Genomic DNA, 21,220 nt, shown 5'->3' on the forward strand with positions numbered 1-21,220 from the left:
ATAAGTATTAAAATATAAATTTTCAAATTAAATTAATATTAAAAATTTTCAAATTAAATCAATAGTATAAATAAAACATTTTAAATTAAATAATAAATATATAATTTATTTGTTTTGTATTTTTTTAAGTTTAATTTTATTATTAATTTAAATGATTATATATTTATATTAAATACAATAAGCAAAAATAAATGATGAAATACATTAAATAATATTTCAATAAAAAAGCTTTATTATTATATTATTTTTTTATTATTTTTTTTAAAGTGAAAAAAATAAATAAAATCTTAAATTATTTTTAAAAATTAAAAAATAAATGATAAATTATATCTACTAATGTTTTGATTTATAAATTATTATTTTTTAAAAATAGAATATAAATATTAAACATTTTCAAATTAATAAAAATATAATAAAATATATTTCTTTCAATCTTTCAAAATCAAATAAAAAAATCATTCATCTTCTGGTTTATCAGGAAAAATACTTAATTTTGTATTAGTATATCTATTATTGAAAAGCCAATTAGCAAAATGTTAGATTATATAAACCGCATTTTTAAGTTATTCATCCGATGGTCCAATAATGTTTAAAGATTCTGTAGAATATTCTTATAAATATGAAGGCAAAATTTCAATAATAAAATCGTTACATATAAGAAAACAATCATCTCCATTATTGACTTAACAAAACTCCTGTTCTCTAAGTTAAGGATCAATCGTGATTAAATTTTAATTATTTGTGTTTTATTATTATTATTCGCCAAATTCTTCATTTAAATTACTATTTAATTTTTACTCTAAAGCATTCCATCCATATTAATTTAAGGCTTTTCTATAAAAACATAAGAATATAATTATTTCTTTTAATGCCAAATTAGAAATTCCTTTGGCTATGTAATTTATAAAAAGGACAAATATTTTATTCATTGGAGTTTTTTTCAAATCTCCTTTTGAATCTAGTTATTCTACAAGATAATTTAATGAATCGTCCTCTAAATTTTTAATTCCATCTAAAAGTACTTTATATTCATTTTCGCTTTTACAATCGAAAAAAATTGTTGGAAATATATCACTTAGTTTTTAGTCTAAATTCCATTCTTCATTTTTATTCTTTTTTTTTTTTTTTTTTTTTTTTTAATTATTATTTTATTTTTAAAAAATTTTATACTCTACGATAATTCTTATCTATTGTATCTAAAAAATTCAATAAATCTTCAAGGATATCTGCTTGTTCACTTTATTCTAAACTTTTTTCTTCTTCTTCTTTTTGTAAGTCACTTATTTCTTCTTTCTATTTTTTTTTTTTATTTTTATTTAATAATAACTAACTATGTTTATTTATTTTTTATTTTTTTTGTAAAATATTATATTATGTGTTTGTTACTGTTTTTTTTTTTATTTATGATATTATTCTTTTTTTTTATTTTATTTTTTATTTAAAAAATATGTACTTTTGGAGGTCTTCCTCTATTGTTTTATTTACCAGTAATGCTTGGTAAAATTGTACTTTCGGGAGGTTATCCATTGTGTTTTCTATATTTTTAAAAATAATTTAATATTTAATTTATTTTGATTTCTAACTATTTTAAATGTGTATATAATGCAGGATAAGATAAATATGATTTGCCACATCCACATATATATTTTCTATCATTTTAATCTTTCTTTGTTCTTCGTGTTTTTTTTTCTCCATTTTAATTATTGCTTAATTCATTATCTAATTTAAAATACTGATTTAATTAGCTTGAGTCCTAATGTTGTTATTATTACTATTATTACATTACATTTAATAAATATTATTAAACTTGGGGCTATTAGTTTTCCATATTTTTTTTTATATAAATTTATATGTTTATTTTTATAATTGAAAATGATTATTGATATTATTATAGTTTTTTTTGCAAAAATAATTTTATATTTTTTTTCTTTTATTTTTTTTTAAAAAAAAAAAAAAAAAAAAAAATTTAATAAACTAAATTTTTATTGAAAAAAGATATATAATTAAAATAATTTATATCAAATTTTTTAATAATACCATAGAATTATAGTCCCAAAAATATTTTTAATATATATATTTTTAGAAAAAAATTATTCGATATATAAATTAATTATATATTATAATAATTATTTATTTTTATGTATTAATTATAAATATTGCATATTTTTATATTTAATTATATATAAAATTAAATAATAAGTCTTTTAATATTTTTATATATAAATTATTGTAATAAAAATAACAAAACTAAAATTATATTTACTTTTTTTTAATTTATTTAACTTCATATTATACAAATCATTATTGACTATTATAAAAAGGGCGCGAAATCAAATATTAAGAATCTTAACACAATTTATAATTAATTTAACATATGATTATAATATAAATAAAATATTATGTTATAAAAATATTTTGAAAAGTTGCTTATATATAAGTTTTAAATATATATAAAAATTATATTAATATATATAAATAAGAATAAAAATAAAAATGGAAAATTAAATAAAAACAAAATATAAATATATGTTTTAATAATATAAACATCATATAAATAAACATTTATATATTATTATTTTTTTTTAAAGAAAAATAAAATGTAAATTTTGTTATTTTTATATATTAAAAAAAAAAAATCAAAAATATATCTTGAATTTATTATCTTTAATTTCTAAAATCTATACTTTTCCTTCTTAAATATTAATAAGGTTTCCTTCTAGGAAAATATTTTTCAAATTATTAGAAATCAATTAATTTTATATATGCATTAAAAATTAATTTGATATTTAATTATCTTAAAGATATAAATTTTAAATATGTAAATTTTTCAATTTAATTTAATCAATTAAAAGACTAGCACCTTTATCAGTAATTTTATTTTTATTAAAATTAATATTTTTAAGTATTTTATTATTGATTTAAATATAATCGCATAAACGAATTAAAGTATCATCATCAATTTCTTTAAAAAAAATAATAAATTAATTAATTAATTATATATATATATATATATTTATATATATATATATATATATTAATATACATGCATTAGATAAATCAACATCTTCTAGGGCACTTTTTTAAATTTAATTTAAAATAAAATTAAAATTTTATTATAAAAGATTTTCGCCTTTCAATTCAATGTTATTAGAATTTTTAATTGCATTTTTATATACTTAATGAATGTTAAAATTTTCGTAATTTTATTATTATTCTAATAATTTAAGAATATTTTCAGTATCAATCCCATATATAATTTAATTATCTATATTTGTATATGATGTAATTTTGTTTTAATAATTATTATCACTGAAATCATGAATGTTTATATTTTACTATAAATATAATATAAATATAATATAAATATATATATATATATATATTTATATATATATATAATATAATAAATTATACATGATAATAATTTCTTTATATAGCTGAGTTTTTACGTGAAATATTAATATTTTCTGATTCATTAAATTAATTATGTATTTCATCTGTGTTCATAAGTAGATTTTCATCTAATGATTCATGATTGAATACACTTGTTAAATTTTTTTTTAATGAATTCGGAGAATCTATAATATTAGTGTTATTTATATTATTATTTATAAAACTGTATGTTTTGTTTTGTATAATTTAAGAGTTATATTTTTTAGAGAAAGGTGATTCAATTATAAATTTTATATTATTAATTTGCAATTATTATTATTATTATTATTATTATTATTATTATTATTATTATTTTTCTTTTTCTTTTTCTTTTTTTTATTCTTATTCCTATTCAATTTTTTATTCTTATTCCTATCCAATTTTTTATTCTTTTTTCTATTCTTATTCTTATTATTTTTATGTTTCCTATTTTTTTTATTCTTATTATTTTTGGAATACATTCGATATATCTTTTTTTTCTATAATTTTTTTTATTTAATTTCTTTATAATTTTATGTATTTTTTTCTAGTAGAATTTGTATATCTTCATTATCTAAATCTTCTATTAAATTTTACGATTCTAACATTTCTTATTTTTTGGGACAAAATTTATTTTATATTTAAATTTGTATTGTATTTGGAATTGTTTCCTTATATTTTTTATCAGGAATAATTTATATTTCTACATTTTTTAAGTTTTGTATATTTTACTCTAAATTTTATATTGAATCCTATACTATTTTGACAACTTCCTTTCCTTCATATATTATATCTTTTTAATTTTTTGGATCATTTAGTAAATCTAAAGAATAATTTTCAATATTATCGTTATTATTTTACAATATTGTCAATATTTTTAATTTTGCGTCTTTTTTTTTTTTAATTTTTTTTTTTAATTATTATTATTACTTTTATAAAAAATTATGTGTTAAATTTAAAGTTTTTTCATGATTTTCAATTAAAAAATTCTAAAAAGATTTTTATTTTTATTCAAAATATTATTTAATTTAATTTATTTGATTTTCTTAAGTTTCTTTTATTAAGTTTATTATTTACTTTTTTTTTTTTTTTTTTTAAACAAATAATAATAAATTTAATTTTTAATTTTTTTTTACATTATATTCATTTTCTAATTATAGAATTTAATTTTATTTATTTTCTTCAATAATTTTATTATATAATCTTTAGTGTTCTTAATAATTCCCTAAATATTCTTAATTTTAAACTATATTTTACATAATTTTCTCTAAACTTTCTGCCCTTTTTGTTATTTCTTATAAAACATCTTCTTCACTTCTTACATAATGTGATTTATGTCCTTAAAATAAAGCACAATATGCACATATTTTTATTTTGCAGTCAATACATACTATATCAAGTTTTTTATTATGCTCAAAACAAATAATGTGTCCTCCTTTTTCTTCTGTGGAAAGGTTTGAAGATAGTTTTGTGGTTTCTTCTCCTGTTGAATTAAAAGAACATACATCAGAAACTCTACTTGTATATATAGAATATTATTATTTGATTTTATTTTTTTAAATTAGTCTTATTAGTGTTATATTTTTAGGAAATTAATTTAATCTTTTTAATATTCATAATTTTTTTATATGTAAAAAATTTACTTTTATAAATTCGTGTTTTATAAATCTTCTGGACATACAAAATTTTCAGATTCTTTAAGTCTATTTTCTATACAATTTGTACATATTGTGTGACCACATTATGGAATTAAACGAGGAAGCTTTTCACCTGTATCTTCGAATAGTTAGGAACATAAAAAACACTGGAATTCACTATAATCTTCTAGCATTTTTTGTTTTTTTATAAATAATGATATTTTAATTTTTTTGTATTTAAAAAAAATCGTATTTTTTTTATATAAAATACTTTTACTTTAAATTTTATGTTTTTTTTTATTAATTACTATATAAAAAATAGTAATTATATAAGAAAAAATTAATTAATATAATTTTTATTATTATTTTTTTATTTTTTATTTTTAAAATATTTAATTTACTTTATATTTTAATTATTTTAATTTGAAATAATAATTTTGAAAATTAATTTATGAGAAATATTACATTTTCTATTTTTATATAAAAAATGAAATGAAAATACAATAGTTTTAAAATAATATTGAGCAATTATATTAGTAATATTTGCATTAAGATAAATTATTATGATTTATAGATTAAATTAAAAGTATTATATATTTATTTCTATATTATTTAAAATTAATATAAAAAATAATATAAAATATTATTTAAAATTAAATTAAAATTAAAATTCAAAAATTATATAATAATAATAATATAGTCTAATTAAAATAAAGAATGAAAATCATAATATTTTAATATAATAATTTAATTATTTAAATAATATGAATACAAAATTTATTCTTAATAAACATTTAAATAAAAAAATAATATTAATTACAAAAATAATTAATATGTTTTAAAATAAATTAAATTTTAAAATATATAATAATATTAGCTTAATTATAAATATTATTAATTTTTTTCAAATATTTAATAAAATAAAATTTAAAATTTTATATATATAATATAAATATATATATATATATATATATATATATATATATATATAAAAAAAAATATTAATAACATTTTTTTTTATTTATAAATTATTTATATATATTTGTGTATAACATCTAAATATATTAAAGAAAAATCTAATTTTAAATAAAAGAAATTTATATTAATTTTTTATTAGAAAAAAATAAAATTAAAAATAAAAATAAAATGGAAAGTAGATCTTATATGTTTTCTCTTGCTAAAAAGAGATCCACATTGCTTGAAAATAAAATTATTGTGTAAGATAAAATTTATTTCGAATTTTCAATTAAATTTAAACGTTTATATATTTTTTTTTATAAAATATTATTATTTAATCATATTTATTATTTTAAAAATATTTTATATTATATTCATTTATAAAATATAAAATAAAGTTTCTAAAGAGAAGACGATAACGCACCAAGAATGAAAATTTTAAGAAAAGAATGCCCTGATGACTATTAAACTTATAAAGAAGTAATAATTATATTATATTTAGATGCATAAATAAATATTTAATTTTATTAGTGTATGGTAAAATTTAATTCTGAAGCAAAATGTGTAACATTTAAAGATAAAATGATCGAATGTGGTGTAGTTGCATTTAAAAAAGCAAACTCAGAAGCCGGTTATATATTTGAGTGATTTTATAATTATAGTTTATAATCAAAATAAAAAAATGATTAATATTAATTATAATAATAATAATATAAGAAAATACAATAAAAAAAATGTTATTATTGTTTTAATTGCAATATTAAATAAATTGATAATTTAATATATATACTTTTCTTTTTTATATTTAATAATCTGGAATTTAAAAAAATAAAAAAAAAAATATATGGAAATTATTTTACTTTTATCGTGATAAGTCTATTTATAAATTCAAGTAATTAAAACTATGCTTAATTGTTTGTTTTTTTAAGAATAAATTTTCAAATATTTATTAATTTTTAGTTTTTTTTAGAGAATTCTATTAATAATATAATTATTTTTTATAATTATTATATATTTTATTCATGAAATAATAGATAATTTTTTTTTTATTAAATTAATTTTTAAAATAAATATAGAAAAAAGAAAAAAAAAATGGAAAAATAATATATATATTTAATTTATCAATAATTTTTAAAATTAATAATGGATAAGTTTTTTTTATAATAAATTATTATTATATAATATTTGAAAATTTAAAATTATAAATTAATGTGTAATAAATAATTTAAGAAATTACTCAAAAATTATATATAAATATTTAAAAAAATATAATTAATTTTATTGTATTTTTTTATTTAATAACTATAGAATTTATAACATATTTTTATATTTGAAATATTTTATTTTATTTAAGTTTTTTATATATTAAAATAATTATTATTTAAAGTTTTACTTATTTATTAATACTATTTAACAATGATAAAACAAATTTATATTTTTTTTATTTTACTAAATTAAATTAAATTAAATACATTAAATATTATAATAAAAATATAAACAAATAATTTTTAAATTTATTTATAAAAAATAGTATTTAATAATAATACGATTATTTTAATATCAAAATAAAATAAAAAAATAATAATATGAATTGTTCAAAAACACAAAAATAAATTAAAAAACATTTGGAAAATATAATAAATACTAAATAAAATATAAAAGAATAATAATAATATTATATTTATTATTTTATATAATATTAATTATAGTTAAAAAATTGATTTTTAATTATTGATTTTAATCAATAATTTAATTTTTTATAAAATAAAATATATATTTATAATTATTTAATTTAAATATTTATTTTTTATTTCTAAACATCAAATAAATCATAAATTAATTAATTCAAATAAATAAAATAAAATTTATAACTATTCTTATTAAATATTTTATTTTTTTAATTTATATAATTTGTTTTTAAATTATAAAACTTCTATTTTAAAACATTAACTAAAAAACAAACCTATATACGAATAAATAAATAAATATAATATAAAATATATAACTTTTTTGTTATAATAAATTAGAAATTAGAAAAATAAAATTAAATTACAGAAAATAAAAAAATGATATCAAAAGGAGATTCTAAACGGTGTTCGTAAATAGTTAGGAATTTCGAAGAGCTTAAACAGTAAGTTCAATTAAACAACTAGTTAAAATAAGAACGTTATAGTCAAATCGGATAAATTGATGCTAAAGGACGAGCATAAAGAATAATAAAAGACGCGGGTGCAGGAAATAGAGCTTCTTTATTGAGTTTTGAAGTTGAATTAATAACATAAACTGAAAAATAATTACAATCTGGGGATAAAAATAACCTATGTAAGAAATAAATATCTAACAAACTAATTGCTCAATCTGCAAAAAGCAAAGCTGAAGCTAAGAAGAATTTGGCTTAAGATGCTGAAGATTATGATGAACATAGAATTCATTTGGATGAACTTAAAGAAAGATATCATACAGATTTTGATAAAGGCTTAGAAGAGAATTATGCACGTGAATAAAATAGAATACATGGAGATAATAAGTTAACTGAAAAGAAGAAAAAATCTTTAATATTGATGTTTTTAAAAGAAATTTCTCACGGTTTTGCACTACTTTTGTGGTTTGGGTCTGCATTGTGTTTCCTGGCTTATGGTTTGGATCCTGAAGATATTTCCAATATTTATTTGGGTGTGATTATTATTTTCGTTAATTTACTTACTGGGGCTATTACTTTCTAATAAAATATGGCTTCTGAAGCTTTAATGGAATCTTTTAAGAATTTTTTACCTTAAAATTGTAAAATTATTAGAGAAGGAAAAGTCCTACAAATTGAAGCTATAAAATTAGTCAAAGGAGATATTGTATTTATAAAATAAGGAGATAAAATACCCGCTGATCTCAGAATTATTTAAAGTTCAGAAATGAAAGTAGATAATTCTGCTTTAACAGGTGAGGCAGAACCTTAATTAAGAACTACAGAATGTACTCATCCTGATAACTATATGGAAACTGCAAATCTAGCTTTTTTTGGAACATTATGTAAAGAAGGGCATGGTAAAGGAGTAGTCGTAAAAATTGGAGATAGTACATGCTTAGGATAAATTGCAAATCTTTCTTCAGCCGAGAAAAAAGTTAAGAGCACTTTGAAATAAGAAATTGATAGATTTGTGATTATTATTTTCTTTTTGGCTGTCGGATTAGGTATTTTGTTCTTCCTTTTGGGACTTTATGTTGTCGAATATCCTATTTTGGCATGTGTATTATTCGGTATAGGTATTTTAGTATCTAATGTGCCAGAAGGATTACTTGGGTGTGTAACTGTTTCTTTGGCTGTTACTGCTAAGAAACTGTCTGAGAAAAATGTTCTAGTAAAAAATCTTGAAGGAGTGGAAACTTTGGGGTCTACATCATGTATTTGTTCAGATAAAACAGGAACATTAACATAAAATGTGATGACTGTGGAGCATATGTGGTATAATAATAAAGTTATTAAGGCTGTAAATAAATCCATATTATAACCAGGTGAATCAACTTAATATGATGAAAAAGATCCGGATTTTATAGAATTACATAAGGCTACTATTCTTTCTTCGGAAGCTAAGTTTAATTTATAGAAAGAAGCTGACATTAATAATGTAGATTATAAGAAAGTGGCGGCTTTGGGAGATGCTACGGAAACTGGCTTAATTAGATTCTTTTAATATATAGAAGATATTGAACATACTAGAAGTTAATATAAAATTGCGAAAAGTCCAGATGGTTCAGAAGCGAGAATGCCTTTTAATTCCACAAATAAATTTGCATTGACTGTGGCTGAAATGTAGACTAATAATAGTGATTATTGTATATATATTAAAGGTGCACCGGAAAAAATTTGGACTTTTTGTAATTAAATTTAGTAAGGTGGGAGAAATTTAAATATAGATGATTAATAAAATAAGATTTTTTAATAAGTCAATCTTGATTTTGGTAAAAGAGGTGAAAGAGTACTAGGGTTTGCAAAATTGTAGTTACCAAGAAGTGCTTATCCGCTTGAAAATACAGTTTTTACTGTCACTCATATTGATAAATTTAATTTTAAAATGGAAAATTTCATTTTTGTGGGACTTGTGTCGTTAATTGATCCACCAAAAAAAAGAGTACCAATGGCTATATTGGAATGCAGAGCTGCTGGTATTAAAGTAATTATGGTTACTGGAGATTAACCACCTACTGCAGCCGCAATAGCTAAATAAGTTAATATTATTCCGAAAACTGTAAAGACTAATGATGATCTTATGGAAGAAGAAGGCCTTACTTGGGATGATGCTGCCGTAAAATGTAATGCTATTGTAGTCCATGGTGAAAAAATTACTAAATATTTAGACAGGGAAATTTAAGAAGGGTTACCACCCTTTACTTATTTAAGAAGATGGGTAAATAAGCCTTATTGTGTTTTTGCAAGAACTACTCCTGCGTAAAAATTGTAGATTGTATAGGCTTGCTAGGCTGAAGGATTTGTATGTGCAGTTACTGGGGATGGTGTAAATGATTCACCAGCTATTAAATAAGGTGATATTGGTATTTCTATGAATATTTCAGGATCCGATGTAACTAAAGATGCTGCTGATATGATTTTATTAGATGATGATTTCGCTTCTATAGTTTAAGGAGTTGAGGAAGGAAGAAAAGTATTCGATAATTTAAAGAAGTCAATTGTTTATATACTTACTTCTAATATTCCGGAAATTATTCCTTTTGTGGCTTTTATTATTTTTAGAATTCCTTTACCTATTACTAATATTTATATGATTGTTATTGATGTTGGAACTGATATTGTCCCTTCGATTTCTTTAGGTTATGAAGTTGCCGAAATCGATGTTATGACAAGAAAACCAAGGAAAAAAGCTGATCATTTATTATCTTTTAGAGCTTTAACTCATTCTTATTTACTTATGGGACCGATTTCTTTAGGAGGAGGATTTATTGGATATTATACTACTTTTAATTAAATGGGTTTCCCGATTTATTCATTATTTGGAATGGCTACATGGACTGGATACCATAAGCCACCTCATGGAGATTTCAGTGATGGGCATGGGTGTTAAAATACCTATGATAATGATTGTGCATATTTTAATGCTAATTTTATGAATCCTGAGGCTTCTAGTTGTATTGAAGATGAAGAAAATGCTTATATTGAGGAATGGGTATTAAATTGGCTTACAATTCCTGATGGAAATTATGATTTGAGAAAGGCCTTTATATATTGTGATAGATTAACTGGTAAATGGAGTCCGAAAGTCAAATGGTCTTATTGCTAAAAAGAAAACTATCACTCACCTATTACTGATGAAACAGCTTGTTATACTACTGAGGCTTTGAAATATGCGTAAACTGCTTGGCTTTTAGCTATTGTATTCTTTTAATGGAGTAACGTTATTTGTTTGAAGGGAAGATAAACTTCATATTCTGTTAGTTGCCCAAATAAAGTTATGTTCTTTGGGATGATTTTGGAAATTATCATTTTAGTTTTCTTATGTTATACACCAGGGATTTAAATTGTTTTTGGATCAAGACCGATGACTTGGTGGTAGTTTGGGTAACCGGCTATGCCTTTTTCGATTTTATTGATGCTTTTTGAAGAAACTAGGAAATATTTAATTTAGAAATCTATATGGTTCGAAAAACATTCTTTATGGTGATTTGAAAGTAATTGTTTTTTTGAAGTATGGATATAAACAATAATTATTAAATGATATATATTTATTTTATATATCTAATTTGTTTTATTATTTTAGTAAAATATTCACTTTTTTTTATTTAAAATAAAATATTTTTCTAATTTTTTTATATTTATATAAACTCTATTTTTTAATTTTAAATATGAAAATTATAATTAATATTTGAAATATTTTTTTTAATTATAAATTAATTAAATGAATTTAAAAAATATTATAATTTTTATTATTAAAAATTTAATTTTTACAATATTAAAATGTTATTCATAAATTAAAATATTTATCTAAAAACAAAATTATAATAATATAATGATAAATGATAAATAAAACTATCAAAATAAATAATTATTTAAAATAAGATACTTTTAAATAAATAACGAATTTCAATATCTATCAGCAGATATGTCATTAAGTTAAATAATTTAGGCGAAAACAATAAAATTAAGGCTATTAAAAAAATTATAAAAAAATAAAAAAATAATATATTTTTGTTATCTATATAACTTATTAATAAATTGATTTAAAAATAAATTAGAAGAATATTTATAAAATAAGTCCATTTTCTTTTCTGATTAAAAGAGATTTAGTGGTCATTAGAATAAAAAAAATGAAGATGAAGAATATAAAGATGAAGACAATTATTCCTTAATAATTTAAGAAAAATTTTGTAATTAAAATATTTTTAAAAAATATGTAAAAATCATAAAATTGGGAATATTCATAATATACAAAGTTGTCTTAAAATAAATAATAAATTATAAAAAATAAAAATAATTAAATATTAAAAATTTATTAAAGATAAAAGAAAAAAATGATTAAATATACATTTAGAAAAAAATAAATTCGATGAATAATAAAAAATATTATGAATAAGGTATAATTTAAATAATAAATTTAATGAATAAGAATATAAAAAATAAAATATTAGATTAAAAATAAAATGTAAGCATAACATGCTATTTTTTAAATTGATATTTTTTTAAAAAATAATTTTTACTTAAAGAAATATATATAAAAAATTATTATAAATAAGTATAATTTTACTAATAAAGTTAAAAATAATATAAATTAATAATAAAAATATATATTATAGATATAATTAAACAAAAAATAATAATAAAAAGATTAATTGAATATATAAATATATATATATATATATATATATATAAATATATATATATACTTTTTTATTTTTTAATAAATAATTATATTTTATAAATATTTATATTTTAAATGAATATAAAAAATCTTATCTGTTTTTATTTAATCTATTCTTATTTTTTTATATTTAAAATATATATGAATTTTTTTGTTTTTTTCATTAGTAATTTTTTTATTTCAATAAAGAAATTTCTTTTTTAATATTATTAATCTTTATTATCGAATCTTCGTATAATTATTTATAGTTATCTCTTTCTTAAGCTAATTCTTTAATTTATTTTTATTATACTTTTGAATATAAAGTAGTGGATAAATATTTCTAATATTAATTATTACTTACATTACTTGTATTTAATTCACTAGTATTATTATTTTAATTTAATCTTTAAAAATTAGTTTTACTTTTGAATTCAATTTTATATTTATCATAAGAATCAGCATTTATTACATTTTTAAAAGTATTTTTTTTCTTATAATTAGATTTAAAATCTTCCAAAATATTATACTATTTTTTATTTTGTTCTTAATTTTTATGATTTTGACAAACTTTATTTTTTTCTTCATTACTATTCGTATTTTATTTAAATTAATTTTCTTAATATAAATTATTGCTTTCATGTCTATTTACTTCTTATTCTTATTCTTTTACATTTTCTTCTACTTTTTCTTCTTCTTATCTAATTTGATTATTGTTTTATTATTATTACTCAATATATTAGGGAGTATTATATTCTTAAATTTAAATAAAAGGTTATATATTTTATGTAAATTGACTTTAAGTTAATAATCCTTTTAAAAAATTATTATAATTTTATGAATATAAATTTGTAAATTCAGATTCACTGAAAATCTTCGATATAATACTGTCTACACCATCTATTTAACTTGCTAATAATTACTCTATAAGGTTGCTTTAAGTATTATTTTGAAATTCCTAGAATTTTTTTTCATATTCTTCTAAAGTTTATGTACTTATTTTTTGTTAAGAGTTTAATTAGGTATATAATTTTTGTTTGCTTTCGCTTATAGAACTTAAAGCTTTATTTGACTCTTATATATAATCTATTTTTTATTTACTTTAATTCATATTTATTTAGTTTCGAAAAAAAAAAAATATTTATAATTATAATCTTTGTCTTGTTTTTTTTATTTGTTATAATATATATTATATGCAATAAAATTAAATATTTTAAATAATATTTGCTTATTATACATATCATAGTTATTAAAATTTTATGTTTTTTATTATTAAATTTATTAAAAAAAGAAAAGAAAATAAATCAACAATATTAAATTTTTTAAAAAAATCCCAAATTAAATTTTACAGATGGAAGTAAACGAGAAACAAGAATAATATATACTTCCTCCTTAAGAAAAAGGATTAGAAGGATATTTAAATTAAATTAAATTAATATCGTTTAACGTATTATTTGTATTATTAAAAGAAGAAGAAGGCGAAAGTGTTTATGTAAAAAAATAAAATTAATAAAAAATATATATAAAAAAAGAATTTATATTTTGCAACAGCAATGGATTATTTATAAATGCACTCGTTTCCTTTTCATTAAAAAATAACTCATATATGGAAAGCTACTGATTTTTTAAAAATAATATTTGATTTTTTTTATTTATTTAATATAAATAAATATATGCCTCGAATAAACTATTTCATATTTATAACTTCAGTATATTTTTTAGACTTCATAATCTTTTTAATTATTCTCGATATAATTTTCGTTTCTTATAGTTTTTCAAAAAAGAAGTTTTCGACAACTTGGCCTTTGACAATTTTAAGAAGTGTAGCTTCCCTTTTGGTGACTGTTTTTTTTTTGCCAATAACTGAAACTTTGGTATCCGTAGTTTAATGCTCAACAAATGAATAGGGGCAGTTGGGTTTAGATTCATTCCCTGAAGTTATTTGTTGGGAGGGTTGGCATTTATTCCATGCTTTAATTTCTAGTTTGTTCAATTTAATTTTCATGTTTCTAAGTACTATAGTTGCTTTGACTTATTTTTAGCCGAAATAAACTAGCGAAGATAGAACTGCTAGATAAGATTCTAAAGGGGAAGTGGCTTTTATATTAAATAAAGTAGTCTGTTAGTGTCTTTTTTCTTTTATTCCGGAAGGAAACGATTGGTTTTTGGTTATTTTGGTTTTCGTGCTTAGTCTAGGATTACATTGGGTTTATAATATGGAAGATCCTTATTATGATTAAGAAGTGGGGCTTTTTTATAAAATTGTGAGTACTTATTATTTATGGACTAATGCGAATCTTTTAATTAGTTAAATTTTAACTAATATTGATTTTAATGGAGGACTTATTTCTTGGCTTATTGGTCTACCGTTTATTGTTTTGATTATGATTACGACTAAAAAAAGCAGAATCGATACTTTAATAAGGAGTTAGATGAAATTTAGATCTGGGGAGTAGATTTAAGGACATTTGAGGTATGTTTTGTAGTTAATTGGGGATTAAAAGAAAGACAAAAATGCGTATATTTTACTTATTGGGTATGTGGAGAAACATAAGGAAACTTGTCAAGAAGAAGATTGTCCTTTAAAGAGGATTAATAATTAATAATAAGGAGGGAAAAAGAAATAGTAATAATAATAATTAGTTTTAAGTGAAATGGATGATATATGTAATAATTTAATTAAAGAAATTGATAGAATATATTAAAATGGTTTAAAGAAATTTCCTACATGCACGAAATTGAGAATTTCCTATGCGTTTTTTCTAATGGAAAGGTTTTAAAATAAACGAGAAAAGTGTTTTTAATAATTAAAAATCGCAGAAAAAACGAAGCCTTCTTTTGATGAGTAATTCATTATATATAGATATAAGAAAATTTTAGAAGAAAACTTAGATTAAATAGGGGAAAATGAAGAAAACGAAAACGACATAGTAAAACTAATAGCTTTTGATTCCCATATATAGTAATGTGAAGAATATATGAAATTATCAGCATAAATGCATAAGGAGTTCTGGGCTGAATTAAAGGAAGAAAACCCTGGTTTATTGAAATTAAATATTATAGGGAGTAAAATAAGTAAGGCAGTACATGAGGCGAAATCACATTATTATGATATGTAGAAAATTAACTCGAAAATACACTAGACAATAAAGACTTTTGGGAAATATCTAATTTATGTACTAAATGATAGGGAAAACGGGAAAATTTTATTAGAAAAAGCTGAATTTATATAACAATAGTAAGAATAAGTGGAAAAAAAGGAAGATAATATTGAAAAAATTTTCGATTTCAAAAGTGAACCGATTGCTTATTTGGTCGTGAAAAATAAAAAAGGAGAAATAGGGCATATAGAGCAGTGTAATATGCTTTTTTCAGCACTTTTTGGTTATTAAAAAGAGGAAGTTTAAAATAAGTAAATTTAGGTGATTTTACCTAATATATATGTGGAGATACATTAGTAGTTTTTATAAAGATATTATGAGAATGTAGCTTTAGGAATTACAAATTCGAATTATTTAAATGAAAATTAATATAGCTTCGGGAAGAATAGAAATGGATATATTTTTCCATTGTTTTATTATGTGAGTGTTTTGACGGATGATTTTTAAATGTTTCTATGCAATTTTAATGCAGATTGTTATATTAAATAAACTTTTTATGTTTTAACTAACTAAGATGGAGTTATTATAGATATTTCTTAAGGAAGTATTTATTTTTTGGGATTAGAAGTGGCCATTATTAAGAAAAAAAGTGTAAATATATGCACTTTTGTACCCGATTGGAAGGATGAGAAGAAGTATTATGAGAAAAACGGGAAAGAATTCTCTTATAATGTAGTTTAGGTAGATGGTAATGTAATATTAATGCATTTTTAATGTCATATTTAAGCTTTGAAAGTTGAAATAAATCAGATTTTTGATGAAAGTGAAAATTTTGAAGAGGACAACAAAGGAGAAGAAGAAGAAGAGGCAGAAGAAAACGAAGAAAAAGAAAAAAAGGGAGAAATAATGGGTTTTTAATTTAAAATTGAAAAAATAGAAAAGAATATAAATTTTAAAATTGAATCGAATTCTCTTTTGAAAAAAAATAACAAAATAAAGAATAATTTAAATTAATTTACAAAAGAAAATGAAAATCTGGCAAAATTAGTATTCGATTTATATAAAGATAAATAATAAATTGAACATGATTTTAGCAATTAATTTCCAGATTAAAAATAAGATTATGAAGACGAGAGTTTTCTAGAAAAATAAAATTTTAAAGATTTCTCAAAAGGTATAAAAACTAAAAGACTATTTAACAATCGAATAGATAATATATTTGAAGGTTATTATGAAGAAGAAGTATCCGAAGATCAAGAAAATAGCGTTTTTGTAAATTAAATAGGAGAAAAATATGAAGATGAGGAAGATTATCATATATTTAATTAATCTAATTCAACTGAAGTAATTAGAAAAGCCCTAAATAATTCACATAAGCATTAATTAATTAAAGGATTTTTAGTTATTTCGTTAATTTGGAATATTTTGGTTATTGGTTTATCAGTTTTCGAGTATTTTTTTTGCTTGTAAAGACTAGAAAGCTTCGAATTGGGGTTTAGGATAGTTTAAATTTTAAATTCGAGAATTTTCGAAGTTAATAAATTAGTGACTAAAGTAATTGATAAATAATAAAATTTATATTAAGTGTAGTAAATAAATACGGAAATTGATAAAAGCGTTTAGAGTTTGATTTTTTTAAACGAGAAAATTAATAATTAAGAATTCGATGATTTTTTGCATAAAAAAAGTGAAAAAATAAACTTCATATTTTTTTAAAAAAATTCATATTTAAATTCTAATTAAAATATTGATTTAAATAATGTCATTTTATTAATGGGAGTTTTAGGAGATTCAGATTTGTTGGATAATTAAGGCTTTTTAGTCAATTTTTTTAATGGAATTTATCAAATTTTAAAAGATTAGTCAGTAAATGCTGAAAAATTAATATTATCCAATATACAAAAAAATGAAATTGAGTTAATTTTAAGTCTATTAGTGACTTTTATTGTCTGCTTTTTGGCAATTTCTTTATTTATTTTAATTACCATTGCTATAAAAAATTAAAGAGAAAGTATTTTGTTTCTTTTCTTAGATATTCCTTAGAAACATGTATATTATTTATATAAACATTGTGATAAATTCCTTTAAACTTATGTTTCGATAAGGTAATAATTACAAAAATCGGAAGAAAATAATCAATTTTAGGAAGGATAATTTGAATCTTCTGATGAATCTGAATAAGACGATGAGATATAATTTTAATAAGAATTAGAAAAAAAAAAAATACTAAATAACATTTCTTAAGAAGAAAATTAAAATGATAGTGAAATTTAAAAAGATTTAATTTAAAAAAGAAAAAAAATCATACAGAAGTATATGGCTAATAAATATTAAGGGGCATAAGGACTAATTTTTAATTATATTTTTATTCTTATATTTACTCTTACTTATTCTATTATTAATTTTTATATTATTTTTAACTAAAAAAATACTATTTAGTTTATATGGCCTTAATATTATTAAATTGATTATATGTAAATAAATATTGCGTATTATCTAAATATATAAAAAATAATGCTTATTAAACCAGAATTTAATATAAATGGGATAACTGCGTAGAATGAAGCATAAAATTTGTTGTAAAATTTATTAGGATAAAACGGTAATTTAAAAGACGTAATATATATAAATATATATTTTATTATTATTTTTTCTTTTAGTTTTATTTAGAATTATTTACTAATAATATGTATGATTTAAAAAATTAGTATTTCAATATTTTTTATAGAAATCCTTGTTAAATTGTTAACTTTTAAAATATTAATTTATGCGAAAGTATAATTAATGGTAATATTAAATTAGGTGTTAATAATGTTATTTAGCATTATTATAATGTTTTTTAAAGTAATTTAAGTGATATTATTGTCAAAAAATTAAAGTTCAATGAAATTAATATGAAATAATAATATATTGAATTAGGTATTTTATTTTTTATAAATATATTTTTTAATTTTAATAAAAAATAAGATTAATCTTTATATAATTATGTAAGACCTTGCATTTCATATTTAATTGATTTTGAATAATAATATATTTAATAATAGTTAAATTCAGCTAAAAGCTTTTAAGCTTTATTTGTTTCTATTTTTTCTATTTTATTAATTCTTTCTTATTTAATTTTTTGGATTCCTAAAATAAGTAGTATGAATACTTAAGTAATATAATAATAATAATTTATTTTATTTTTAAATAAAAAATATAAATATATAGTTAAATAGAACTATTTAAATGCTTAATATGATTCCTATTAATGTAATAAAAGAAAATATTAATATTAGAAGATTTGTAAAAAATTTAATTAAATAAATGGATAAAACTAAGTATGAATGATTTTTTTTTTTTATTAATTACTTTTTAATTTATTGCATAAAATATAAACATTTTAATTTATTATTATATATATTTTTACTTTTATAAATAAAAAGTAATAATATTATATTTTTAAAATATAGTTTAAAAAATAAAATATAACTATGTTTTTCAATAAGGCATATATATAAAAAATTATTAATGGATTATATTTTATATTAAAAGAATAAACCAAAATAAAATAATATTATAAATAAATTTTAAAAAAATATTAATAAATTTAAATAAAAAAAAAAAAAAAACTTAATCATTTTTTAAAATATAATATTTGAATTTAGTTAAAAAATAAATAAATATATATATTTAAAAAAAAAAAAATATGTCAGAAAGATACGAATATATTCTTGAAGAAAATACAAATTTAAAAAAAGCTTTAGCATCTTCAAAATCAATAATAGAAAGAACTACAAGTATAAAAATAATAAATGCAAATAAAAATAATTAAAAAAAGATGATTATGAGACATTAAAATAAATCCATGAAGAATATAAAATGTAACATGAAAGATTAAAAAAGAAAATGAATAATTAAACATAAAAAATATGATTTTATCAAATGACAAGAAATAAATCGAGTAATAATTCGATTCTACAATTAAAAACTTAAAAATTGCCATTGAATAAAAGTAAAGGGAAATCGCAGAAATCTAATAAAAACTAATTCCTTCATTTGATTAAGATATGATGAGAATTAAAATAATAAATGAATTAGAAATTCCTCATAGAACTTAATTGGAGGCCAAACAGGAAGAAATAGAAAGATAATAGGAATAAATTTATGAATAAAAAAGATAATTAGATATTCTTTATTCCCGTTTAGAAATGGATAAAGGAGAGTTCGAACGAGAAATAAAGTCAATAAAAGATCGTCATTAAAACGAAGTATAAGAATTGATTAATGAATTGGAAAATTTAAATGATAAAATAAATGATTAGAAAGATAAAGACATTATTAGAAAATAAAAACGAGAATCGGATGAATATAGGTAAAAATTAAATCAAAAAGAATAAGAATGTGAAGAATTAAGAAGGGAAAGAGATAAATGTAGGGAAGATAAGAATGAAAATTTGATAAAGTTTTCGAAATAAATTGAATAGGAAAGAAACGAGAAAAGAATTTATAAAAGCGAAAGTGAAAAACTCGGTATAAGATTAAGGTTTTTAGAAGAAGAATAAAAAAAAAATAGAATAAAAATCGATTCGTTTTAAAGTGAAAATGAAATTAAAAAAAGCGAAAAAGATAACTTTTTGGAAGAAAATAGAAAAAAAGATGATCTTATTCATAATTTATAAAGGAGAATATAAGAATTAGAAGATGATATAGTATAAATTTAGGCTAAAAATATGGACAAAGAATAAAAAATTTATAATGAAGAACATGATAGGTTTGTTGAAGAAAGAAATAAAAATAATTCATTATTAAGAGAAAATGAAGTACTTAAAAATAATGTTAATGATCTATAGGAAGAAAATAAATCTTTTAGGAATAAACTATAGAAAGAATTATCTAATTTAAGATAGGATATTATGATTGTGGCAGATGAAAGAGATAAACTTTTAAGATAAAATTCTATCTTTTAAAAAGAAAATTAAGAATTATAGAAAGAATCTAATTGTAATTATTTTGTTTTTGTATTTATTATGATATCTTATGTTTTTTTTTTTTTTTTTTTTTAAGAATATGAAGAATAACTAAATGACTTAGAAAAGGAATTAGAAAATGCGAAAAAAAATACAGAGAAACTTTATCAAAACTTTAAAATTTAGAAGGAAATTTAGAAAATAGTAAAAAAATAAATATTTATGTTATAATTGAATTATAAATATATATATATATATATATATATATATATATATAAATATATATTTAAATAAAAATAAATAGATTAATATTAAGCATTATT

General features: G+C 18.6%; 5 protein-coding genes across 5 annotated transcripts, besides 22 other annotated features; 4 read left to right on the forward strand and 1 right to left on the reverse strand. All coding sequences in view use genetic code 6, as the record gives it.

The window, feature by feature from the left end:
- Window positions 1-5: 5 nt before the first annotated feature.
- Window positions 6-95: a microsatellite.
- Window positions 14-72: a microsatellite.
- Window positions 96-455: 360 nt separating the features above from the next.
- IMG5_122700 (hypothetical protein) lies at window positions 456-1,829 on the reverse strand (the record flags this gene model as incomplete). Its single annotated transcript, XM_004032376.1, has 3 exons — window positions 1,454-1,829; window positions 1,176-1,293; window positions 456-1,087 (listed from the first exon to the last, which is right to left on the reverse strand). The coding sequence occupies exons 1-3, from the start codon at window positions 1,826-1,828 to the stop codon at window positions 456-458; spliced, it is 1,125 nt and encodes a 374-aa protein (XP_004032424.1). The 5' UTR covers window position 1,829.
- Window positions 1,114-1,138: a microsatellite.
- An 83-nt stretch (window positions 1,830-1,912) lies between the features above and the next one.
- Window positions 1,913-1,942: a microsatellite.
- A 1,052-nt stretch (window positions 1,943-2,994) lies between these two features.
- Window positions 2,995-3,035: a microsatellite.
- A 301-nt stretch (window positions 3,036-3,336) lies between these two features.
- Window positions 3,337-3,403: a microsatellite.
- Window positions 3,337-3,404: a microsatellite.
- Window positions 3,405-3,701: 297 nt separating this feature from the next.
- Window positions 3,702-3,746: a microsatellite.
- Window positions 3,703-3,845: a microsatellite.
- Window positions 3,765-3,834: a microsatellite.
- Window positions 3,830-3,884: a microsatellite.
- Window positions 3,885-4,302: 418 nt separating this feature from the next.
- Window positions 4,303-4,330: a microsatellite.
- Window positions 4,331-5,356: 1,026 nt separating this feature from the next.
- Window positions 5,357-5,401: a microsatellite.
- Window positions 5,362-5,401: a microsatellite.
- Window positions 5,402-5,984: 583 nt separating this feature from the next.
- Window positions 5,985-6,039: a microsatellite.
- A 155-nt stretch (window positions 6,040-6,194) lies between these two features.
- Window positions 6,195-6,653, forward strand: IMG5_122710 (hypothetical protein; the record flags this gene model as incomplete). The annotated part of the gene is made up of 3 exons (XM_004032377.1): window positions 6,195-6,265; window positions 6,404-6,485; window positions 6,537-6,653. 3 exons carry the CDS (start codon window positions 6,195-6,197, stop codon window positions 6,651-6,653), a joined length of 270 nt encoding a protein of 89 aa, XP_004032425.1.
- Window positions 6,313-6,375: a microsatellite.
- A 981-nt stretch (window positions 6,654-7,634) lies between the features above and the next one.
- Window positions 7,635-7,675: a microsatellite.
- Window positions 7,676-8,067: 392 nt separating this feature from the next.
- Window positions 8,068-11,794, forward strand: IMG5_122720 (K antiporter P-type alpha subunit family protein, putative). The gene has a single exon (XM_004032378.1). It carries the CDS (start codon window positions 8,072-8,074, stop codon window positions 11,672-11,674), a length of 3,603 nt encoding a protein of 1,200 aa, XP_004032426.1. The 5' UTR covers window positions 8,068-8,071; the 3' UTR covers window positions 11,675-11,794.
- Window positions 11,795-12,455: 661 nt separating this feature from the next.
- Window positions 12,456-12,499: a microsatellite.
- A 344-nt stretch (window positions 12,500-12,843) lies between these two features.
- Window positions 12,844-12,892: a microsatellite.
- Window positions 12,893-12,897: 5 nt separating this feature from the next.
- Window positions 12,898-12,943: a microsatellite.
- Window positions 12,944-14,337: 1,394 nt separating this feature from the next.
- Window positions 14,338-19,278, forward strand: IMG5_122730 (PAS domain S-box family protein; the record flags this gene model as incomplete). The annotated part of the gene is made up of 3 exons (XM_004032379.1): window positions 14,338-18,550; window positions 18,619-19,103; window positions 19,159-19,278. The coding sequence occupies 3 exons, from the start codon at window positions 14,338-14,340 to the stop codon at window positions 19,276-19,278; spliced, it is 4,818 nt and encodes a 1,605-aa protein (XP_004032427.1).
- A 583-nt stretch (window positions 19,279-19,861) lies between these two features.
- Window positions 19,862-20,862, forward strand: IMG5_122740 (hypothetical protein). The gene has a single exon (XM_004032380.1). It carries the CDS (start codon window positions 20,533-20,535, stop codon window positions 20,845-20,847), a length of 315 nt encoding a protein of 104 aa, XP_004032428.1. The 5' UTR covers window positions 19,862-20,532; the 3' UTR covers window positions 20,848-20,862.
- A 272-nt stretch (window positions 20,863-21,134) lies between these two features.
- Window positions 21,135-21,183: a microsatellite.
- Window positions 21,135-21,190: a microsatellite.
- The last annotated feature ends 30 nt before the right edge of the window (window positions 21,191-21,220 follow it).

This window comes from Ichthyophthirius multifiliis (genome assembly GCF_000220395.1).
Source record: "Ichthyophthirius multifiliis unplaced genomic scaffold scaff_1120509250975, whole genome shotgun sequence".
Taxonomy (NCBI): Eukaryota; Ciliophora; class Oligohymenophorea; order Hymenostomatida; genus Ichthyophthirius; species Ichthyophthirius multifiliis.